Source organism: Berghia stephanieae, chromosome 14 (assembly GCF_034508935.2).
Source record: "Berghia stephanieae isolate SIO BIC M18660-M18661 chromosome 14, UCSD_Bste_1.3, whole genome shotgun sequence".
NCBI classification, from domain to species: Eukaryota; Metazoa; Mollusca; class Gastropoda; order Nudibranchia; family Aeolidiidae; genus Berghia; species Berghia stephanieae.
In genome coordinates, this window is record NC_088373.1 from 4028820 (window position 1) to 4048403 (window position 19584).

Sequence of the window (19584 nt, forward strand, 5' to 3'; positions counted from 1 at the left end):
TTTTATCAGCCTTGTTAGAGAAACACTTCCACTCTTCTTTATTTTCAATTATCTGATTTGAAACAAAAATAGTCAGGGTAGGTAATTCATTTTCAAAATAATTTATTGAAAACCTCTCTAATAAATAACACAGAATGTACAATATGTACAACAGTCTCTTTGCATTCATCAAGACAACAGATAGAACCCACATACTGTCAGCATATTCTGCCAGTAAAACCCATATTTGCATAAGGGAAAAGAAGAGAGCAGGAGTTATCTCCACAACTCACAATGAGCTGAGCGGATAATGAGGCTCTCACCCATTTTTTCCAACAATGGCAGTATCTCCATTGACATTGAAATAGTGGCCAGCCCTATTACATGTTAAATGATTCCAAAACCTCGATCACATTATATGGCTATATATATAATAGTAGTGCTTCTTAAGATGATGGAAGAGAATCTAGGTCAACTGTCGGGGTCTCTGATGAGTTTGCCACAAGGTCAAGGTCAACATTATCAAGGTCAAACCCCTCGTCATTCCAGTCACCTTGATCCGCCGTGGCTTGTAGGTCAGGGTCATTGTCGTCCAATGGAGAGGTCACTTCTGATGGTACAGTTTCTGATAATATTGCTGGTTGCTGTTGTGTTGTTGGGGCAGAAGATGATAATGATGATGGCGACGACGACGGTGGTGGTGGTGGTTGAGATGAAGGAGTGGATAACAAGCTTTCTTCCTCTTGGGCTGATTGGGTCGGTTTCACTTCATATTCAGCTATGCTTGCTGCTGCTGCTGCTGCAGTGTCTGTTGAAATTAATTAATAAATTATTTTTTTAATGGAATAAAAGCTTCCATTTAACAAATAATGTGAGCATTTTGAGTTTCGCGTTTGTCAACAAACATGATGAGACACTAACAGCAAATGAGAGATGAGAGGAGGGCATTGTTAAGACAAACATTTGTTGAAATTAATCATTTTTGGTTAGATGATCTATAAATACATTTTCATCGAAAACTCTTATCATACTTTTAAAAAACAATAAAATAAAGAGACATAATGGGGGATGCATCTATTATTTCGCTTGACATACATGATACCAAAATGAAGGACAGGTCGGAAGAGGAAGAGGACTAGGAAAAAAAGACAGGTGAGTGGGGTGGATGAGGAAAAGGAGGAGGAGGAGAAGGCAATAGAAGAGGAAGGGTAGGAAGAAAAGGAAGAGACAGAGAAGAAGAAGAAGAAGAAGAAGAAGAAGAAGAAGAAGAAGAAGAAGAAGAAGAAGAAGAAGAAGAAGAAGAAGAAGAAGAAGAAGAAGAAGAAGGAGGAGAAGAAGAAGAAGAAGAAGAAGAAGAAGAAGAAGAAGAAGAAGAAGAAGAAGAAGAAGAAGAAGAAGAAGAAGAAGAAGAAGAAGAAGAAGAAGAAGAAGAAGAAGAAGAGAAGAAGAAGAAGAAGAAGAAGAAGAAGAAGAAGAAGAAGAAGAAAGAAGAAGAAGAAGAAGAAGAAGAAGAAGAAGAAGAAGAAGAAGAAGAAGAAGAAGAAGAAGAAGAAGACGAAGAAGAAGAAGAAGAAGAAGAAGAAGAAGAAGAAGAAGAAGAAAAAAGAAGACGAAGAAGAAGAAGACGACAGAATTGCACTCCAAGAAGAAAACGACCTCAAACTCAAAACTTTTTCTCTAATATCTCTCTCGTGTTCAATATGAATGAAAATCTACAAAATGTGTTCACTTGTCCATTTATGCCAACATTAGAATGTTAAACATACCTTGATTTGCCTGTGAGGAGTTTTTATCTTTTTCTCCATCATCATCATCATCATCTGAGGCAAGGGTGAAAGAGACAGTTTTATGTGGAGCCCCATCAGCATCGTCGTCATTATTTTCATCAACCCTGTCATCACCATTACTATGTTGTGTAGTTGTGGTGTTAGTAAGATCACTGTTGACTGCTGGTGGTTGCGGTGAAAGGGGTGGAGATGCTGTTGTTGCTGCAGGTTGTGGTTGTGGTGGTGGTGGTGCTGCAGGCATGAGGTGCTTGATGTTGTCTAGAATGGAGTTGATGTCTATCAATCCAACCCGAGACTGGTGGAAAACAAATGGGGAAACAATTCATTTAAAAATAACTCTGGTTTTAGGAGTTTTAACATTCAATATCTTTAACTTTCTTACTCTGACCCTTCATGCCGACTGGCCATCAACAAATAATAATAATAAAGAAGAAGAAGAAGAAGAAGAAGAAGAAGAAGAAGAAGAAAAGAAGAAGAAGAAGAAGAGAAGAAGAAGAAGAAGAAGAAGAAGAAGAAGAAGAAGAAGAAGAAGAAGAAGAAGGAGAAGAATTTAAAGATGCTTTTTAAACATTTCTTCAGTTGAACAATGCTGTAATGATTTTGGAAGTTTGTTCCAGAGGATTGGGATGATTTTAAGCCTTTGAGATGCATTGGTAACAGGTTTCGTTCCAGGTGACATTGAGATTTTTTTCTACCCCCCCCCCTCTCTCTCTCTCTCTCTCTCTCTCTCTCTCTCTCTCTCTCTCTCTCTCTCTCTCTCTCTCTTTCTTCTACCCACCCAGCAGTGATTAACTAGGTCTCATAGGTCTGATGGAGAGTGCTTTGCAAAGGATAGCAAGCAATTGACTAACCTGCTAGAAACTGTACTAGGGGTCCTGATAGCTCAGTCGACAGAGCACTTTCTTCACATGCATTGGTAACAGGTTTCATCCCAGTGAGATTTTTTTCTACCCCCCGCCCTCCCCTTCTCTTTCTTCTACCTACCCAGCAGTGATTAACCAGGTTTCTTAGATCTAATGAAGAGTGCTTTGAAATAGAATAGCATTCTATCCAAAGGATAGCGAGCAATTGCTATTGTTCATGTAGCACTATAGAAAAGGGGTCAAACTCCAGATTCATGGGCCTTTTGGCTCTGGGGGACTACTTTTATTAATTTTCAGAAACTGCATCGGTTGTGAACAACAAAAAAAAAAAAAAAAATATGAATAGAACAGCTTCATAAAGGAAAATAAAAATTAACACACGATGTTTCTGACACAAATCCCTTTCTCAGCCAACAATAAAAACAACTAAAATTAATTAACGTAAAATCCAAAATGATCAGAGAAAAGTATTTGGCATATTAAAAATATGTTATGAACAACTTCAAAAAAAAAAGAACAAAATACTGCTTTGGGTTCAGAAATCTTTTTTAACTGATAAGAAAAAAATATACCCAATATAAAAATGTTAATTCATCGCTTTAAGGCATGTCTAATTATTGGTAAATACAAAGTTGAAATTTTTTTGATTACAAAATTGGCCTTATGGTACAACCTCATATACATATAAATCAGCTTACATTTCTACTGAGCTCTGTGACCGATATCCCAAGAGCTGAGGCCAACTGTGATGGAGGGTAGAGGGTCTGAAGACATTTGTTGATGTACGGCAAAAGGTCTGTGGCATAGCCTGCACACAGCTGCTCAAAAGCATCCTTCTCCTTGGAGTTGAACGTTGTCTCTTCCGCTCTGTAAAAAATAATGCAAATGTCGCTGCTTGAAAAAAAAATATATTAAAAAATATCAATAATAAAATGGAGCAGAGGCTTCGATTCAATATAATTAACAAGGACGGATGATGTGGAGAGTTTTGGTTTACCCTTTGTCAACAAAACACGATGAGACAAAGTAAAGACGAATGATAACGTTTTAAAAATAATAATAATAATAATAATAATGATGATAATAATAATAATAATAATAATAATAATAATAATAATAATAATAATAATAATAATAATATATATAATAATAATAATAATAATAATAATAATAATAATAATATAATAATGATGATGATGATGATGATGATGATGATAATAATAATAATAATAACAAACAACAATAATGACAATAATAATAATAATAATAATAATAATAATAATAATAATAATAATAATAATAATAATAAAAATAATTAATATAATAATGACATTTCAAAATTGTTTTTAGTTTATCAGTATTATCAGTTTATCTAATATAGCCGTTTTTAGCTTTTTATTCACAGATTTTCATCCATCTCCTCCAAATGGTTTTAAGTCCAAGTAAACCATGACATAAAATAAAGGTATTTTAATTTAAAATGACAAGAAATGTTTAATTTTAATTTCTGCCACTTTTAGGTACTACCCTAGAGTCAGGTATTACCCTCTATTCATTCTCCTTATAAATACATAAAAACTTATACCTAGTTTCATAATTTTTATTTATAATTCAATTGTCAGCATCTGTACCATTCAAGGCAGATCTGTACAAATGCTGAAAAAGCAGAATAGTCTAAACTTTTATGAAAGTTTTTTTTTTTTTTTTTAACAAGATCCTAAATATAGCTTTAGGGGGTCAACTGAATATTCAAAAAAATCTCATGGCCTTTTATAATTGAGGCAAAAATGAAATTAAAGGGAGATGTCAGTAGTGAACCCGAATTCTGGTAATTTTGACTTTGCAAGACTGCCGTTTCATTCATCAGAATATGTTACAGTGAATGACTTAATCAGTCGGATGGTGAAAAGGTTTGAACTGAGATATTGCCAAGTTTAGTTAGAAGGTCAGTTTTTATCAAAATTGAGTTCTTGTCATAATTGATTAAATCAACCGTTTTTGTACATCTTCAGGAAAAATCAAATCTTAATTTCACTTCTAAATATTTTTTACAGCTGGTCAAGTTGAAAAATTATGAAATTTGAGAAAATTTGCAGGATACCTTTCCCATACATCTGACCATAACTTCATGAAAAATCACCCGATTTATTTCAAATAAAGATTAAAATGCTCTAGTGAGCATATTCATTCATAAAATGAAAAAAAAAAAATACTAATTCTAATCCAAAATTTTCACTTTCCGACTGATTATGTCATGCACTGACACATATAACTCCATTGACCATGTCACATTTTAGGGCAAACCTGAAGAAAGCCAGTAGGACCCTGTTGACTTCTAGCAGACATTCCTGAAGTTCCTGGGCCACTTGGCAAGCAATGTTGATCGGGGCACACAGTCGGAGGTCGTTGAAGGCTGTCAGAATGTGGTTACACAGGGAGGCAAGAGGGTAAAAGTCCAGCAGAGATGTTGGAGGGTACAGCTGGCCACTCTGGGGATTGGGAATATTATGCCTAGTAATTATAAACGTGATAATAAAGACTAAAAACCAATACACTCTGTTGAAAATATTGAATGGATCTGGCAAACGGAAGTCGAGAGTGAAGGGGTGAAGGTCAAAAGAAATGAAAATAACGGAAAGTGATTGAGAGAAGAATTGAAGGATAGAAAATGAATTGAAAGTAAGAACCTTGATTATATGAATTTTATTATAAACACAATAAACGTTTAATAAACGCAAAAAAAAATTGGTGTGTACGATTATTTATACATTCTATACCATAAACCAGAAATTCCAGCCTATAAAGTGATGACATACTATCTCTCTGGCAAAAACAAACAAGCAGGATGACGACGACCATAAACAGCAACATAACCTCTCTCTATCGACAACCATTTGAATCAACAACTCAATGATTGTTTTTGTTTTTAAGGGTTTTACGGCGCTTGCAACACATTAAGGTCATATTAGCACCAGTAAAAAGGAACAAAATGGGATAGTAAAAAGTTCTAGAATTATAATTAAAGCACAAAAGAAAAGGTGAGACAAAGGGGAATTGGTTCAAATAGGGTAAAGATGTAGATTCCCAGAGCACATCGTCAAAGTACTTAGTTTGAGATCACCTAAAAGTCTCATCCAGACACAAGCACAGGTCCCAACTAAGAGGAATACACTCAAATGTTTACAAATCATATAATATAATATGTAAACTAAACATCATACAATGCATAACAGAGAGATGATTTGTAAGGAAAAAAATATCATCTCCCAAAACTATAACTATACATTCGACTGTTTCCCTCCCAGCCAAGGAACTCCGGCCAGGGTCAGGACAAAACTAAGTAAAAGTAATCTCATTCCAAGACAACGACAGGGAACAATTGGAAAACGGGTATGGGGGGATAGATGATACAGCATGTACCTCCCTGCCCACTACGGGAGGTCAGGATCCCCACCCAGACAACTCACTGACAAAACCAGATTAATATCACTGGCAAAGCTATCAAACATCAGTAAAAAAAAAAAAAAAAGGCACATGATGAACACAGAGACATTTAAAGGATCTTCACCACAAGAACAGGAGGAATGCCCGAAGCTACAAAGCTAGATGACATCAAAAGCTTTGTTTGTTTTTAAGGGTTTTACGGCACTTGCAATGCATTTAGGTCATATCAGCGCCAGTAAAAAGGGAGAATATGGGGCAGTAAAATGTTATAGAATTACAATTAAAGCACCCAAGAAAAGGTAAGACAAAGGGGAATGGTAGAAATCGCCAATGGGTGTAGATTCCAAGAGCACAGTACTTAGTTTGAGATCACCTAAAAGTCTCATCCAGACATGAGCACAGGTCCCTACTAAGAGGAATACTCTCAAATGCTTACATTATAAATTAAAAACAACAAATATAATACTAATATATATCAGAGAGATGGTTTACAAGGAAAAAAATATCATCTCCCAAAACAATAACTATACAGGGCCAGAACAAAACCAAGTAATCTCATTCCAAGACAAAGACAGAAAGCAAGTTGGAAAACAGATAAAAGGGGATAGAAGACACAGTAAGTACCTCCCTGCCCACTATGGGAGCTCAGGAACACCACCAAGATACATCAAAAGCTTTAAATCAGTACATCAAGAGACCCTACCAACATCCCTCCCCCCTCCCCCCACCCATCCCCACCAACCTCCAGCTCCCCATTGTTTCTTCTAAAAAAAAAAAAAAATTGAGCTTTTATATAGCGCAATATCCACTAAAAGTGCTCAAAATGCTTTGCAAGGAGTCCCTGACCAACAGCAACATTTAACATTTAGGACCGGGACATGATGCCTCTTAGGCGATATTACAATTTTTTTCGGACAGAGACAACGCTGTTGCCGACCAGGTACTCATTTCACACCTGAGTACAGTGAGAGAATATGAGTAAAGAGCCTTCTTTAAGGACTCAACTATGCGCAGAGTGAGGCTCGAAGCCAGGACCTTCCGATCCTAAAGCGAGTGTCATACCACTAGACCACATAGCCACACGTTTCTTGATGACATACCTGAGAGGAGGCCATTCCAAAGGGGAGTCCACCTGTGGTACTCACTCCTAGTAGATTGTAGGACTGCATGTTGTCTTCAAATCTACAGAATGATGGACGCAGATAACATAGTGATGGCAACTATGATGATTATGGTCATAACAATAATATAACAACAATAACTATGCAGCTGCTGCTGTGATGATGATAATGAAAATAACAAAAATACAGCAAAAATGACTATGACGATAATGACCACAATGTCGACAATAATAAATATAATAAAAATAAAAATAATAAGAATAACAATACTACTACTACTACTACTACTACTACTATTACTACTACTACGACTACTACTACTACTACTACTACTACTACTACTACTACTACTACGACTACGACTACTACTACTACTACTACTACTACTACTACTACTACTAATAATAATAATAATAATAATAATAATAATAATAATAATAATAATAATAACAATAATGACTATTATGATGATAATGTTGATGTTGTTATCAATGATTATGATGAGGGTGACGATGATGAAAGAGGGAGGAAGGAAGAGGAGGAGGACGAGGACAAGGAGGAAAAGAAGAGGAAGAAGAAAAAAAAAACGTTAATAAGTATACTAATTCAGCAAAGTTCTTATGCCTGCAAAACAAAGAATATTCATAGACTATCATACAGGGTATAGAAATATTCTCATATAAAAATTTCAACATGTAATAAATTCTTTATTGGGATGCCCTTTGCTAAAATTTCTTTTTTTAAAAGCCTGAAAATTTTTCTTGCAAAGCTTTTCTCCATCAAATGGTATCAAACTTAAATCATAGAAAAGGATGCATATCCATCTGGCTTCCCCTTAACCATTGCCTTCAAACAGACAATAGTTTCACCTTTTAAAAAATCAACTCACCAATACACTGGCATGGCAGTTTTTTGCATCGCTTGCGGTTGCATTCGCAAAATATCACTGATTTGCATTGCGGCCGCAAAACCTGCAATTTTTTTTTTGCAAATTTTGGAGAATTTGTAAAGAAAAAAAATAAATTTTTAAGGCGAAGAAAAGAAAAAAAGACGATTTTTTTCTTCTTTTAATTTGACAGCTCGTGTAGAACTTGAAAGATAATTAATCAAGAGTAGTTTCTTTTTCAGTATATCGTTTTCTTCCTTTTTACTGGCACTGATATGACTCTACATTTGTTGCAAGCGCAGTGAAATCCTTAAAAACAAACAAATACCTTTCTCTTTCATGAACTAATTATGGCTTTTTAGGAAAAGTAATCGCAATTTTTTGAGCAAATTTTGCTGTTTTTAGCTTGCAAAATTTGGGATTTTTTTTTTTTCTCCAAAAAAAACGCCATGTCAGAATACAAATCAAGGTCTGAAGGCCTGTGTTTCGGTTTTAGCCGGAAAAAGGGCATCCCCATCTTTAATAAGGAAAAAAAATATCAAAAAATCAAAATTTACTTCTTGTTGGCCTCTGTCAAAGTAGCCTTGAAATAGTTGAGGGTGGCCCTCTCAAAAATGGGAGCCAGCAGGCCCCTGAAGTCGGCCCCGATACGACTGAAGGAAAGGCCAAAGTACATGCATTGTCCTATGATGGAGTCCAATCGGCCACCCACACCCATCTCCAGGTCTTGCTCTAGGATGGAAAGAAACTGGGAGATCTGGTATGGGAAAGAGAAATGGAGAATTATTTTTTTAAAACAATAACTATCTACTGTTTAGACCTGTGTAAATGTCAGTTGACAAAATTTTCAAAATATTTTTCACACAACATACGACACCTGGGGGTCCCTTTAGCTCAGTTGATAGAGCAATTACTTCACACTGAAAGGAAAACCAAGTTCGATCCAGGGTATGGTCAAGATTTATTTATGACCCATCCCCCTGTGATTGGGTAGCTGGGTCTGTTAGATCTGGTGGAAGGTACTTTGTAATAGACTAGTGTCCTATATAAAGGATAGCAAGTCATCGCTAATTGTCTGTTTAACACTATAGAAATGGGGATAAACTCCTGCTCCATGAACCAATGGCTCGGAAGGACTACTTTATGGCACCAATGTTTGAAGTCAACACTATGTTTACATATAAGTGCAGACTGATGACGAAAAGAGTAAAAAAATTGTGACAATATTGTCAGAAATCAGACATTTCACAGGTCTGTACCACTGTAAGAGAGAATATAACACAGACTAAATGTTGATCTGCTGTATATTTGAGATAGTACCAAGTATCATGTCTTTGTAAACATTGGACACAGAAAAGGTACGCATCAATGTTAGACTAAATTTGAACATTTTACGAAAAGTTCTTGATTCTCTGGACTGAATTGTGCGGCTATGTGGTCTTGTGGTATGACACTCGCTTTCGTATCGAAAGGTCCTGGGTCCATAGTTGAGTCCTTGGAAAAGGCTCTTCACTCACATTCTTTCACCATACTCGGGTGTAAAATGAGTACCTGGCTGTTAACAACAGCGTTGTCTCTGTCGGAAAAAAATTGTAATATTGCCTAACAGGCGTCATGTCTCATTCTACATGTTAAATGTTGCTGTTTGTCTCCTTCGATTTTAGTAGATGATATGAGAAGCTAGAAAGGCGTCTGGTTTGTGTTGTGTTGTGTGTGTGTGTATATGTGTGTGAGTGTGTGTGTGTGATTGTGTGTGTGAATGAGTATGTTTCAACCAAAGTAATTTGTAATTTAAGCGCTTAGAGTCTGGCGTCTCGGAGTTATAGCGCTATATAAGTTTTCATAATCATTACTATTATTATTATTATTATTATTATTATTATTATTATTATTATTATTTGATAAGTACATCAATTCCCCGTCTTAAACGAAACACAAATCTTGTAGAACTTACCTTTTGGAGGACCCAGCTTTGGAAGAGAAGCGCCTCATTGACTCCATCCTCTTTCCCCGTGCTGACTAAAGGGTCTTCATCAGAGAAAATGGCCCTGAACTGTGTCATGATGTCAAACAGATGAACACGGCTAGCTTCAATGGTTTTGGTGATGTGGGTGTAAGCTGAAAATAGCAGAGGAGTTATGACAAATTGATAATAACAATACTAATATTAATAATAGTACTCATAGTAATAGCAGTAGTAGTAGTAGTAGCTGTTGATGTAGTAATAGGATTGGTAGTAGTAGTGGTAGTGTTAGTTGTTGTTGTAGTAGTAGTAGTAGTAGTACTAGTAGTAGTAGTAGTAGTAGTAGTAGTAGTAGTAGTAGTAGTAGTAGTAGTAGTAGTAGTAGTAGTAGTAGTAGTAGTACAACAACAAAAATAAAAATAACGATAATAATAATAATAATAATAATAATAATAATAAATAATAATAATAATAATAATAATAATAATAATAATAATAATAATAATAATAATAATAATAATAATTTGAGCATGTTTAGTGGATATTGCACAATAAAAAAAGCTCAATAATAATTTTTCTTTAAAAATTTTTAAGCAAACTCACCATCTCCTTTGGGCACAGCATCCAAAATACTTTGGAACCAAGAGTCTCTTGCCTGCAAATGCAAAAAAAAAAAATAAATAAATAAATAAATAAAGATCCCCAATTTTAAAAGACCTGTAGAAGGGCATTGAAACTGGGGAAAAATGAAAGGAATATTGACCTTTTGAGATAGTATATTTTTTCTCTCTCATAATTTTCAATTTGATCACCTTCACTGTACACCAGTTACCAAATTTCAGATATTCTTTTCAATGGCAAAACTTACAAATGGAAATCAATTGATTTTGTAACAAATCTGCAGTCAGGCTAGTCAGAGGGTAGCCATCGTTAAGTTATAGCCTGACACTGAAACCCAAAAAGACTGGCATTTTGACGTCATTGTTTGGAAACAAGTGGACTCATTGGTTGAACTATTGAATACAACTCACGATTTGTTTTCTTTTGTGGCCAAAGACTGGCATTTTGACGTCATTTTTTGGTCAGTGTCAGGCCATAACTTTACAAAGGCCACGGTCAGAGTGACTACTGATAGAAGCTGCAGTCTGTAAAAAGTATTGAACACTAAAATATTTATATATAGTCATTTTCAAAAGAAACTAGACAGTTTGTATTTGCACCAAAAGAAAATTGTTTTTGTCTATTGTTTCCAAATATCAGACCTGCCAACCTTCACATTCCAAAAGTGGAATCAGAACGCCTGAAAATAGGAATTTGAGACAAAAAATATGAATTTCACCTTTTTAATACCAACCCACCCACCTCTTTTTTCTACTTACCATTATCATCATTTTTTTGTAAATCGGAATTTTAGAGACAATGGCGGAATAGTACAAAAAGGAAGAGTGAAAATAGGAATGATTCCACCAAAAGCGGAATGGTTGGCAGGTATGAAATATGTATATATGTCATTGTATTTGTTCCAACAAATATTGAACTATTGGTGAAAACGAACTGTCTAGTTTCTTTTGTAAAAAAAATTATATATAGTGCAGTATCCACTAAATGTGCTTAAAGCACTTTACAAGGGGTCCCTAGCCAACAGCAACACTAAACGTGTAGGACAAGGTAATAGGTACAACAGCTTAAAAAAAAAAAATGAACTAAACACTGAATATTCTGGTCTGGGCTTAATTGGTTCAAGCTCTGCTTCATTGTGCTGCTACAATGATGTGGTGATAATAAAAAAAGAAACATGCGGCTACGTGGTCTAGTGGTATGACACTCGCTTTTGGATCGGAAGGTCTTGGGTTCGAGCCTCGTGCTCGGTGCATAGTTGAGTCCTTGTAAAAGGCTCTTTACTCACATTCTCTCACCGTACTCAGGTGTAAAATGAGTACCTGGCCGTTAACAGCGTTGTCTTTGTCCGAAAAATTGTAATATCGCCTAACAGGCGTCATGTCCCGTCCTACATGTTAAATGTTGCTGTTGACCAGGGACTCCTTGTAAAGCGCTTTGAGCACATTTAGTGGATATTGTGCTATATAAAGCTCAAAGCTCAAAAAAAAATAAAAATCCCAAGAAACCCGAAAAATTCAATCAAATAACCTGTAGAAATTTGATGCGTAGTTCAGCTTCAGTAAAGACGTCCATTCTCCGTAGAAATCCAATGACGCGAAGACAAGCAGGAAGTTGTAGATTTGTACGTAGCTGTTGTATCAACTGGTTCAACATTAGCTGGGTGGATGCCTTCACTTCCTGTACGATTCCCTGTGAATAAAGAAGATCAATCAATACATTCTACGATAATGTGGTGGTTGTGGTTGTAGCAGTGGTGGTAGGAATGATGTGGTGGTTGTGGTTGTAGTAGTGGTGGTAGGAATGATGTGGTGGTGGTGGTTGTAGTAGTGGTTGTAGCAGTGGTGGTAGGAATGATGTGGTGGTGGTTGTGGTTGTAGTTGTAGTTGTGGTTGTAGCAGAGGTGGTAGGAATGATGTAGTGGTGGTTGTGGTTGTAGCAGAGGTGGTAGGAATGATGTGGTGGTGGTGGTTGTAGTAGTGCCGGTAGAAATGATGATGAGGAGGTGGTGGTTGTACGTGCCAGTAGAATTAATGATGAGGTGGTGGTGGTGGTTGTAGTGGTGCTGGTAGCATTGATACTGTGGTGGTGGTAGGAAAATGATTAGGTAGTTGTGGTGGTTGTAGTAGAGTTTGCAGGGATGATGTTGAGATGATGATGGTGGTTAGAATGAGGATGTGGTGGTGGTGGTTGTAGTAGTGGGGTAAGGATGATGTGGAGGAGGTGGTGGTAGTTGTAATAATTGTGGAAGAGGTGACAGTGGTGGTAGCATTTGGTAGTTGGGATGATGGATGTATCACCTAAATTAACTGAGCTTTTATAACAAGAAAAATTCTGAGAAAATCCCAAAATCCAAGGAATTCCGCGGAAATCACCACCACTGATTTTAGTTTGGGAGTCAGTAAATCTTTACCATGATGACTGGGATGTTGGGATGTTTCTTCTCCAGCCGTTTGACATAGGCCGCCAGTTCCAGAGCTTCCTCGTAGTAACCGTTTCTCACACAAGTATCCATCAACTGGGGCATCTCCAACACTTCCAACAGCTGGGTGTGGCGCTGTAAGGTCAGGGTGTTCATACGACGACTTGAAAAAAAAAAAAAATGGGAGAGCAACGCGTATCAAAACAGTATTATGTCGGGGTGAATCAAATGTCATAAAGGGATTTTCAAGTAAAATCACCAGAAATGGGGGATTTTTGTCCAAAAAAAATTGTGTTTTTTGGTCACTTGTGTGGCTATATGGTCTAGTGGAATGGCACTCTCCTTCATATCGGAAGGTAGTGAGTTTGAGTCCCACTCTGGGCCTCGTTGAGTCCTTGGAAAAGGCTCTTTACTCACATTCTCTCACCAAACTCAGGTGTTAATTGTGTAAGTGTCCGCTGACAACATTGTCTCTTTTTTTAAAATTGCAATATCGCTTAACAGGCGACATGGGTCATCCTAGATGTTAAGTGTTAAGGGTTGGGGACCCCTGTAAAGTGTTTTGAGCACATTTATAAAATGATCCCAAGTTTGATACTTTTTAACATAAAATTAATGTTCAGTATCGTGTTTATACGACGACTGCAAAAAGGAGAGGACTCGCTGTATCAAAACAATATTATGTCGAAGTGAACCAAATGTGTGGCTGGCTGAGAAAACCCGGAAAGATATGCAAATTTCATAAATTGAGTTATGTATGCAGTGGTGTAGACCACATCTTTCTGATCATTTACCACTTTAAATTTGATTTTCTTTCTATGTCCATTAGAACCCAAGTTATGAATTTCTTTTCTGAATAAAATTTGTTGCTATTGGAAACACTATATCTTCGATTTTGGCTCAGATCTCGAATCAAAGCTTGCCGCATCTTCCCGGGTTTTCTCAGCCAGCCTCTCAAATGTCATAAAGGGATTTGAATTGATCAAATGACAAGTAATGTTGAATTTGTGTAGGTCTTTTTTGTTGTTATTTTTTTGTCACTTTAAAAAATGACATTCATTGTCTCCAGTAAAACATAAAAAATTATCGCAAGTTTGATATTTTTTAGTATAAAATTAACTTTCAGTTTCTAACTTCCAGATTTGAGGCCATCGATGTGACACATAAGTGTACCTTTCATCATGGTGTGTTGATAAACGGGAAACCACATTTGATTCATGGCAAGCGCTCAACAAGTGTCATTTATTATTATTATTATTATTATTATTATTATTATTATTATTATTATTATTATTATTATTATCATTATTTTATTATTATTATTATTATCATCATTATTATTATTTTATTATTATTATTATTATCATTATATTATTATTATTATTATTATTATTATTATTGTTAATATTATTATTATAATCATTATTGTTATTATTATTGTTATTATTATTATTACTATTATTATTATTATTATTGTTATTATCATTATTATTATTATTATTATTATTATTATTATTATTACTATTAATAATATTATTATTATCATTATGACCCAAAACACTCACATCATCTGTCTCTGTAAATTAAATTAACAAAATTCATCCCACTTTATTATTGTTTGTTATATATTTCTTCGAGCTTTGGGCAGCAATACAACTTGCAATTTTACCTGGAGCTGATTTCTTGGGCTTTCTGTATGACTTTTCCACATTCCTCACTAAAACTTGGCAGCTTGGTCAACAGGCTGTCTAGATTGCTCTCTATTATTTGAAACTGTGTTTAAAACAAACAAAAAAAGAATTAAAATAATACAAAGCTGCCAACCCCAAGGTGTGGAAAAGTGTACAAGTACAAACAGACAAAAAAAAAAAGGGAGGAAGATTGAGAAAAAAAAAGAAGTGTATAATCCTAGCATGCAATAACATACACTCAAACAAACAAACAAAAATTGAGCTTTTATATAGCGCAATATCCACTAAATGTGCTCAAAGCGCTTTACAAGGGGTCTCCACTGGCCAACAGCAACATTTAACATTTAGGACGGGACATGTTACATTTTTTTTCGGACAGAGACAATGCTGTTAACGGCCAAGTACTCATTTTACACCTGAGTACGGTGAGAGAATGTGAGTAAAGAGTATTTTCCAAGGACTCAACTATGCGCCGAGCGAGGCTCGAACCCAGGACCTTCCGATCAGAAAGCAAGTGTCATACCACAAGACCACATAGCCGCACAAACAATCAAATAAAAAACAATGATAAAAAGACAAGATATAAGGGAATAAACCAATTGAAGCGATAAAATACAGTATATATTTTGTTCTTAGAAGAAAAAACAAGTATCAATCCCAGAACTATGACTACAACATGACATAAATAAACAATGGATATTGAGTTGAGTGGAGAGCAACTTCTGCATACAACGACTAACAATTTTGACCAGCCAAATCTCTATCTTTTTACTAAGGCTAATGTTATCAGCAAATTGGGCCATTACGAAAATACTACTACTACACTACTTCTACTACTACTAGTAATACTACAGTCCAAACCAGTATTGGGGACGCCATTTAACTGGGACAGCCGCTTTATTGGGACAATTCTGTGGGAACTGAGTATTTTTTAATATAAAAATTCATACTCTTTCCAATTCCCAGCCGCTGAATGGGGACAAATTTGACAATGACCATCCCCATAACAGAGCTTTTTCGTTGTCTTCAATCAATTAAAACGGTGATTCATAAAATGCAAATTATTCAAATGGGGTGAACAATAGAATTTACTTGTATCCTCTGTTAGTGTCTATCACGACAGCCAATCGTGTGTGTTAAAACTGTTCGTCATAGTTCATCACAGAGATGTGAATAATCGAATTTACTTGTATCCCTGCCAGTGTCTATATCTTGAGATCAGACTACTCACATCTTGGAATATTTCCTTTGAACAGTCGGATGACTCTATGAAAGTTGTATAGTTGTGAAATGCCAAGTCCTGGGTCTCTGCCAATATTTGACTCTTTTCCTCCGCCAACCGATCTGGTTCTCTTGCTTTTAAAATATGAATTTCAAAGAAAAAGAAGATAAATAGATTATTGTATCAACTACTGTAAAAAACAAATATTTATTGTTTAAAAAAAAAACACACACAAAAACAAAAACAAACCAAAACAAAAAAATGTAACAAACAATAACTGTAAAGGCAAAATGTTCTCTTGCTGTGAAGAAATGCTATGAAGTCAAAAAAAATTTCTGACCTCCCTATTTATCCAGCCGTAATCGGGTAGCTGGGTCTGTTAGATCTGACAGAAAGTACTTGGTGACAGACAGCATAGCAATCGCTATTGTCCATTCCACAGCGGGATAAACTATAGCTCTTTGAGCCTAATGGATCTGAAGGACTATTATTTTTTTTTTAACCACTGTAAAAAACAAAACATTATTAAAAAATCAAAGGCAGTTACAATACCTGTAAAGGCAAAATTGTTTTGTTGCAGTGAAAAAATATTGTTTCTTTTTTTTTTTTTCTAAAGAAAAATAATATTGCTCTCATTCCTTACATTTCCTTATTATTTGCTGTAATCCCGTAAAAACAAGAGAATGTCTTGCAATGGACGCATTAATAAAACATAATATATGAAGCCTTACAAATGAAATTGAATAGGATAAAAGTAGGCCATTCCTATTCATTATAAACTATTACATTTTTCACATAATTAATGCTGCATTCTAGGAAAGACTTGAAAAAGGACAATCAATAAATCATTTTTTAAAAATTAAAATGAAACAGCCTTTCTATAGGTTGGGGGTTTTGATAGCTCACTTTGGTAGATCACTCGCTTCACAAGCAAAGGGGCTGAGATCGATCCAGAGTGCAGTCCGGATTTTTTTTTTTTACATCTCTGTTCACCCAGAAGTGATTGGGTAGCTAGTGGAAAGTGCTTTACAATAGACTAGTGTCCTATCAAAAGGGTAGCAAGCAATTGCTATTGTCCATTTCATGTTAGAGATACACCAGGATTAACGCCTATTCCTTGGGCCTTCTGGCTTGGAAGAATTACTTTTTAAAATAAATTATAAAAGCTAGTTTTTCTTATAAAACTGCTGAGACATGGAGTCAAATGATAAAATGAGAATCATATCTTACACAGTCTCTCCACGCCATAGGAGCTGAGCTCTGCCAGATACTGGACAAATGAAGGATTTTCTTGCCAGCTCTCTGTGAACAAAAATAAATAATCTCAATTTAACTTTTTATTTGTCTGTGCAGCTGTGTGGTCTAGTGATTTATGTTATGACATATTGATCGGAATGTCATGTGTTTGAGTCTTGATGTGGCGGCAGGATGCGAAGTTGACTCTTTGGCTCTTTACTTAAATTTTCTCACCACATTCTGGTGTATAAGTAGGAGTACCTGACCTGTAACACAAATTCTTTGTCAAAAAAAGTGTAACAGTAATAGCACTAACACAAGTAATTTCTTATCCCATGTGTTAGAGTTGCTATTGACTTATGATCCCTTATTAAGTACTTTGAGTACATTTAATGTTAATCGGGTAAAAATAAAAAGGTTAAGTGATTTTTTACTTTTTTATTGGGAGAGGGTGGGGGGGGGGGGGGGGGGGGGTTCTTTGTTTTTTTAAATTGTTTTTTTGTTTTTCTATCTGACATAATAGAGAGGCACAACTGTCAGAGTTGCCTTCTTTGAAAATATAGCCTTAATCATGAATAATTAAAACAAGACAAAATGAACATAATGGAGCGAATTATTATTATTATTATTATTATTATTATTATTATTATTATTATTATTATTATTATTATTTTTACCACGATATGTATTGCATACACTCTAAACTCCAATCAATAATAATAATAATAATAATAATAATAATAATAATAAATAAAAATAGTAATAAAAATAATAATAATAATAATAATAATATAATAATAATAATAATAATAATAATAATAAATAATAAAAAAGTAATAAATAAATAATAATAATAATAATAATAATAAAAATAATAATAATAATAATAATAATATAATAATAATAATAATAATAATAATAATACATTAAAGAACACTCTTTCACTTTCACTAAGTGAAAGTTTCACTTATTTAACTTTAATTATGACTTTAACTTGACTTAGACTCTTAGAACGCCTTGTCTTAGTCTAAAAATATCATTATCATTATACGGAATTCATCTGAGAGTAAACTTAGCCCCAGGTGAAAATGTCTTGAGATGGCATGATAGCATATTATGTACCTGGAAAAGAATCCTTGAAGATGGATGTGAGAATATTTTCATCTTCCACGTCAATAACGTCTGCCATCTTGGTCTTCTTTTTGCCGGGTCTCAACACCCGCTGTTCCTATTATAAGAAAAATCGATTATAATAAATCCAACAATCTACTTATGACTTATGTAACAGCTTCGATCAAAATAGGTCCAATGGTTTAAAAATTATATAGCAGCATCTTCGCAGCGAATCTTACTTAATAAATTCTATCTTATTAATTGGTAAACTTTTCCGACAATCTATCACCAATATCAACACAATCCGAACGTAGGAACGATAACTCTGACTCAAGGTTCAGGGTTGCGAATCAGGTTGCCAGATTATTTTTCAACAAAATGCCAGGGGAAGACTCAAAAAATGCCAAAACACTCAAAAAAATGCAAAGTCTGTTGACTCCCACCCCCACTAAGAAAACTACTCACTTTTGATAGACAATTTACTATCATATCCTGGTGGCTTGCGTGTTTCTTTTTTTTTTTTTAATTACACTAAATTTCCTGTTGGGGTAATTTTTTACCTACTGACTACTAAGTGGAGTGCTAAACCACTACACCACGGTTGGATTTTAAGAATGAAAAAGAAATACATTAACATGAAAGGTAAATACGTAAACAGTTAAATAATTATTGACAATTAAGAAAACTTAAAGTTTTCCGATGTGAAGAGATTTGTTTTTTACGCGTTTAGAAATAATTAAGAAAAGGTGTCATTTGAAGTATAATATACAAGAAAAGAAAATGCCAAATGAAAATGCCAAATGCCAAATGATTTTTCTAATGCCAAACGGTTTTCAAAAATGCCAGATTTTTGGAATCTGGCATTTAAAATGCCAAACTGGCAACCCTGTTGCGAAACTCGATTGGGCCGACAATAAAAGGGGGAAAAAAGACCAAATTCATTTTCATACTGATAAACAAAAGCAAGAAAAAATAAAGCTTTCTTTTTAGCTACCGAGGCAGTGGTATGAGGAAGCTGTATTGTCAAAGCCAAACGAACTCAACCTCTTTATTCACTTTCTCTCACCATACCCAGGTGTAAAATGAGTACCTGACCGTTAATAACGTTGTCAATGTCGGGGAAAAAAATTGTAATGTCGCCTAAAAGCGTCGTGTCCCGTGCTCATTATAAATTATGTTGCTGTTGGCTAGGGGCCCTTGTACTTGTACTTGTAAAGCGATTTAAGCACGTTTAGTTGA

The 19584-nt window shown here is 35.0% G+C and overlaps 1 protein-coding gene across 1 annotated transcript; it reads right to left on the reverse strand.

Annotated features, from left to right (window-relative positions):
- Positions 1 to 85: 85 nt before the first annotated feature.
- Positions 86 to 18672, reverse strand: LOC144959411 (conserved oligomeric Golgi complex subunit 8-like). Its single transcript, XM_078891989.1, has 14 exons — positions 18355 to 18672; positions 17227 to 17298; positions 16006 to 16130; positions 14753 to 14856; positions 13075 to 13246; positions 12192 to 12353; positions 10647 to 10698; positions 10035 to 10198; positions 8638 to 8837; positions 7174 to 7255; positions 4934 to 5118; positions 3328 to 3496; positions 1746 to 2061; positions 86 to 787 (listed from the first exon to the last, which is right to left on the reverse strand). The coding sequence occupies exons 1-14, from the start codon at positions 18419 to 18421 to the stop codon at positions 426 to 428; spliced, it is 2232 nt and encodes a 743-aa protein (XP_078748115.1). The 5' UTR covers positions 18422 to 18672; the 3' UTR covers positions 86 to 425.
- Between the last annotated feature and the right edge of the window lie 912 nt (positions 18673 to 19584).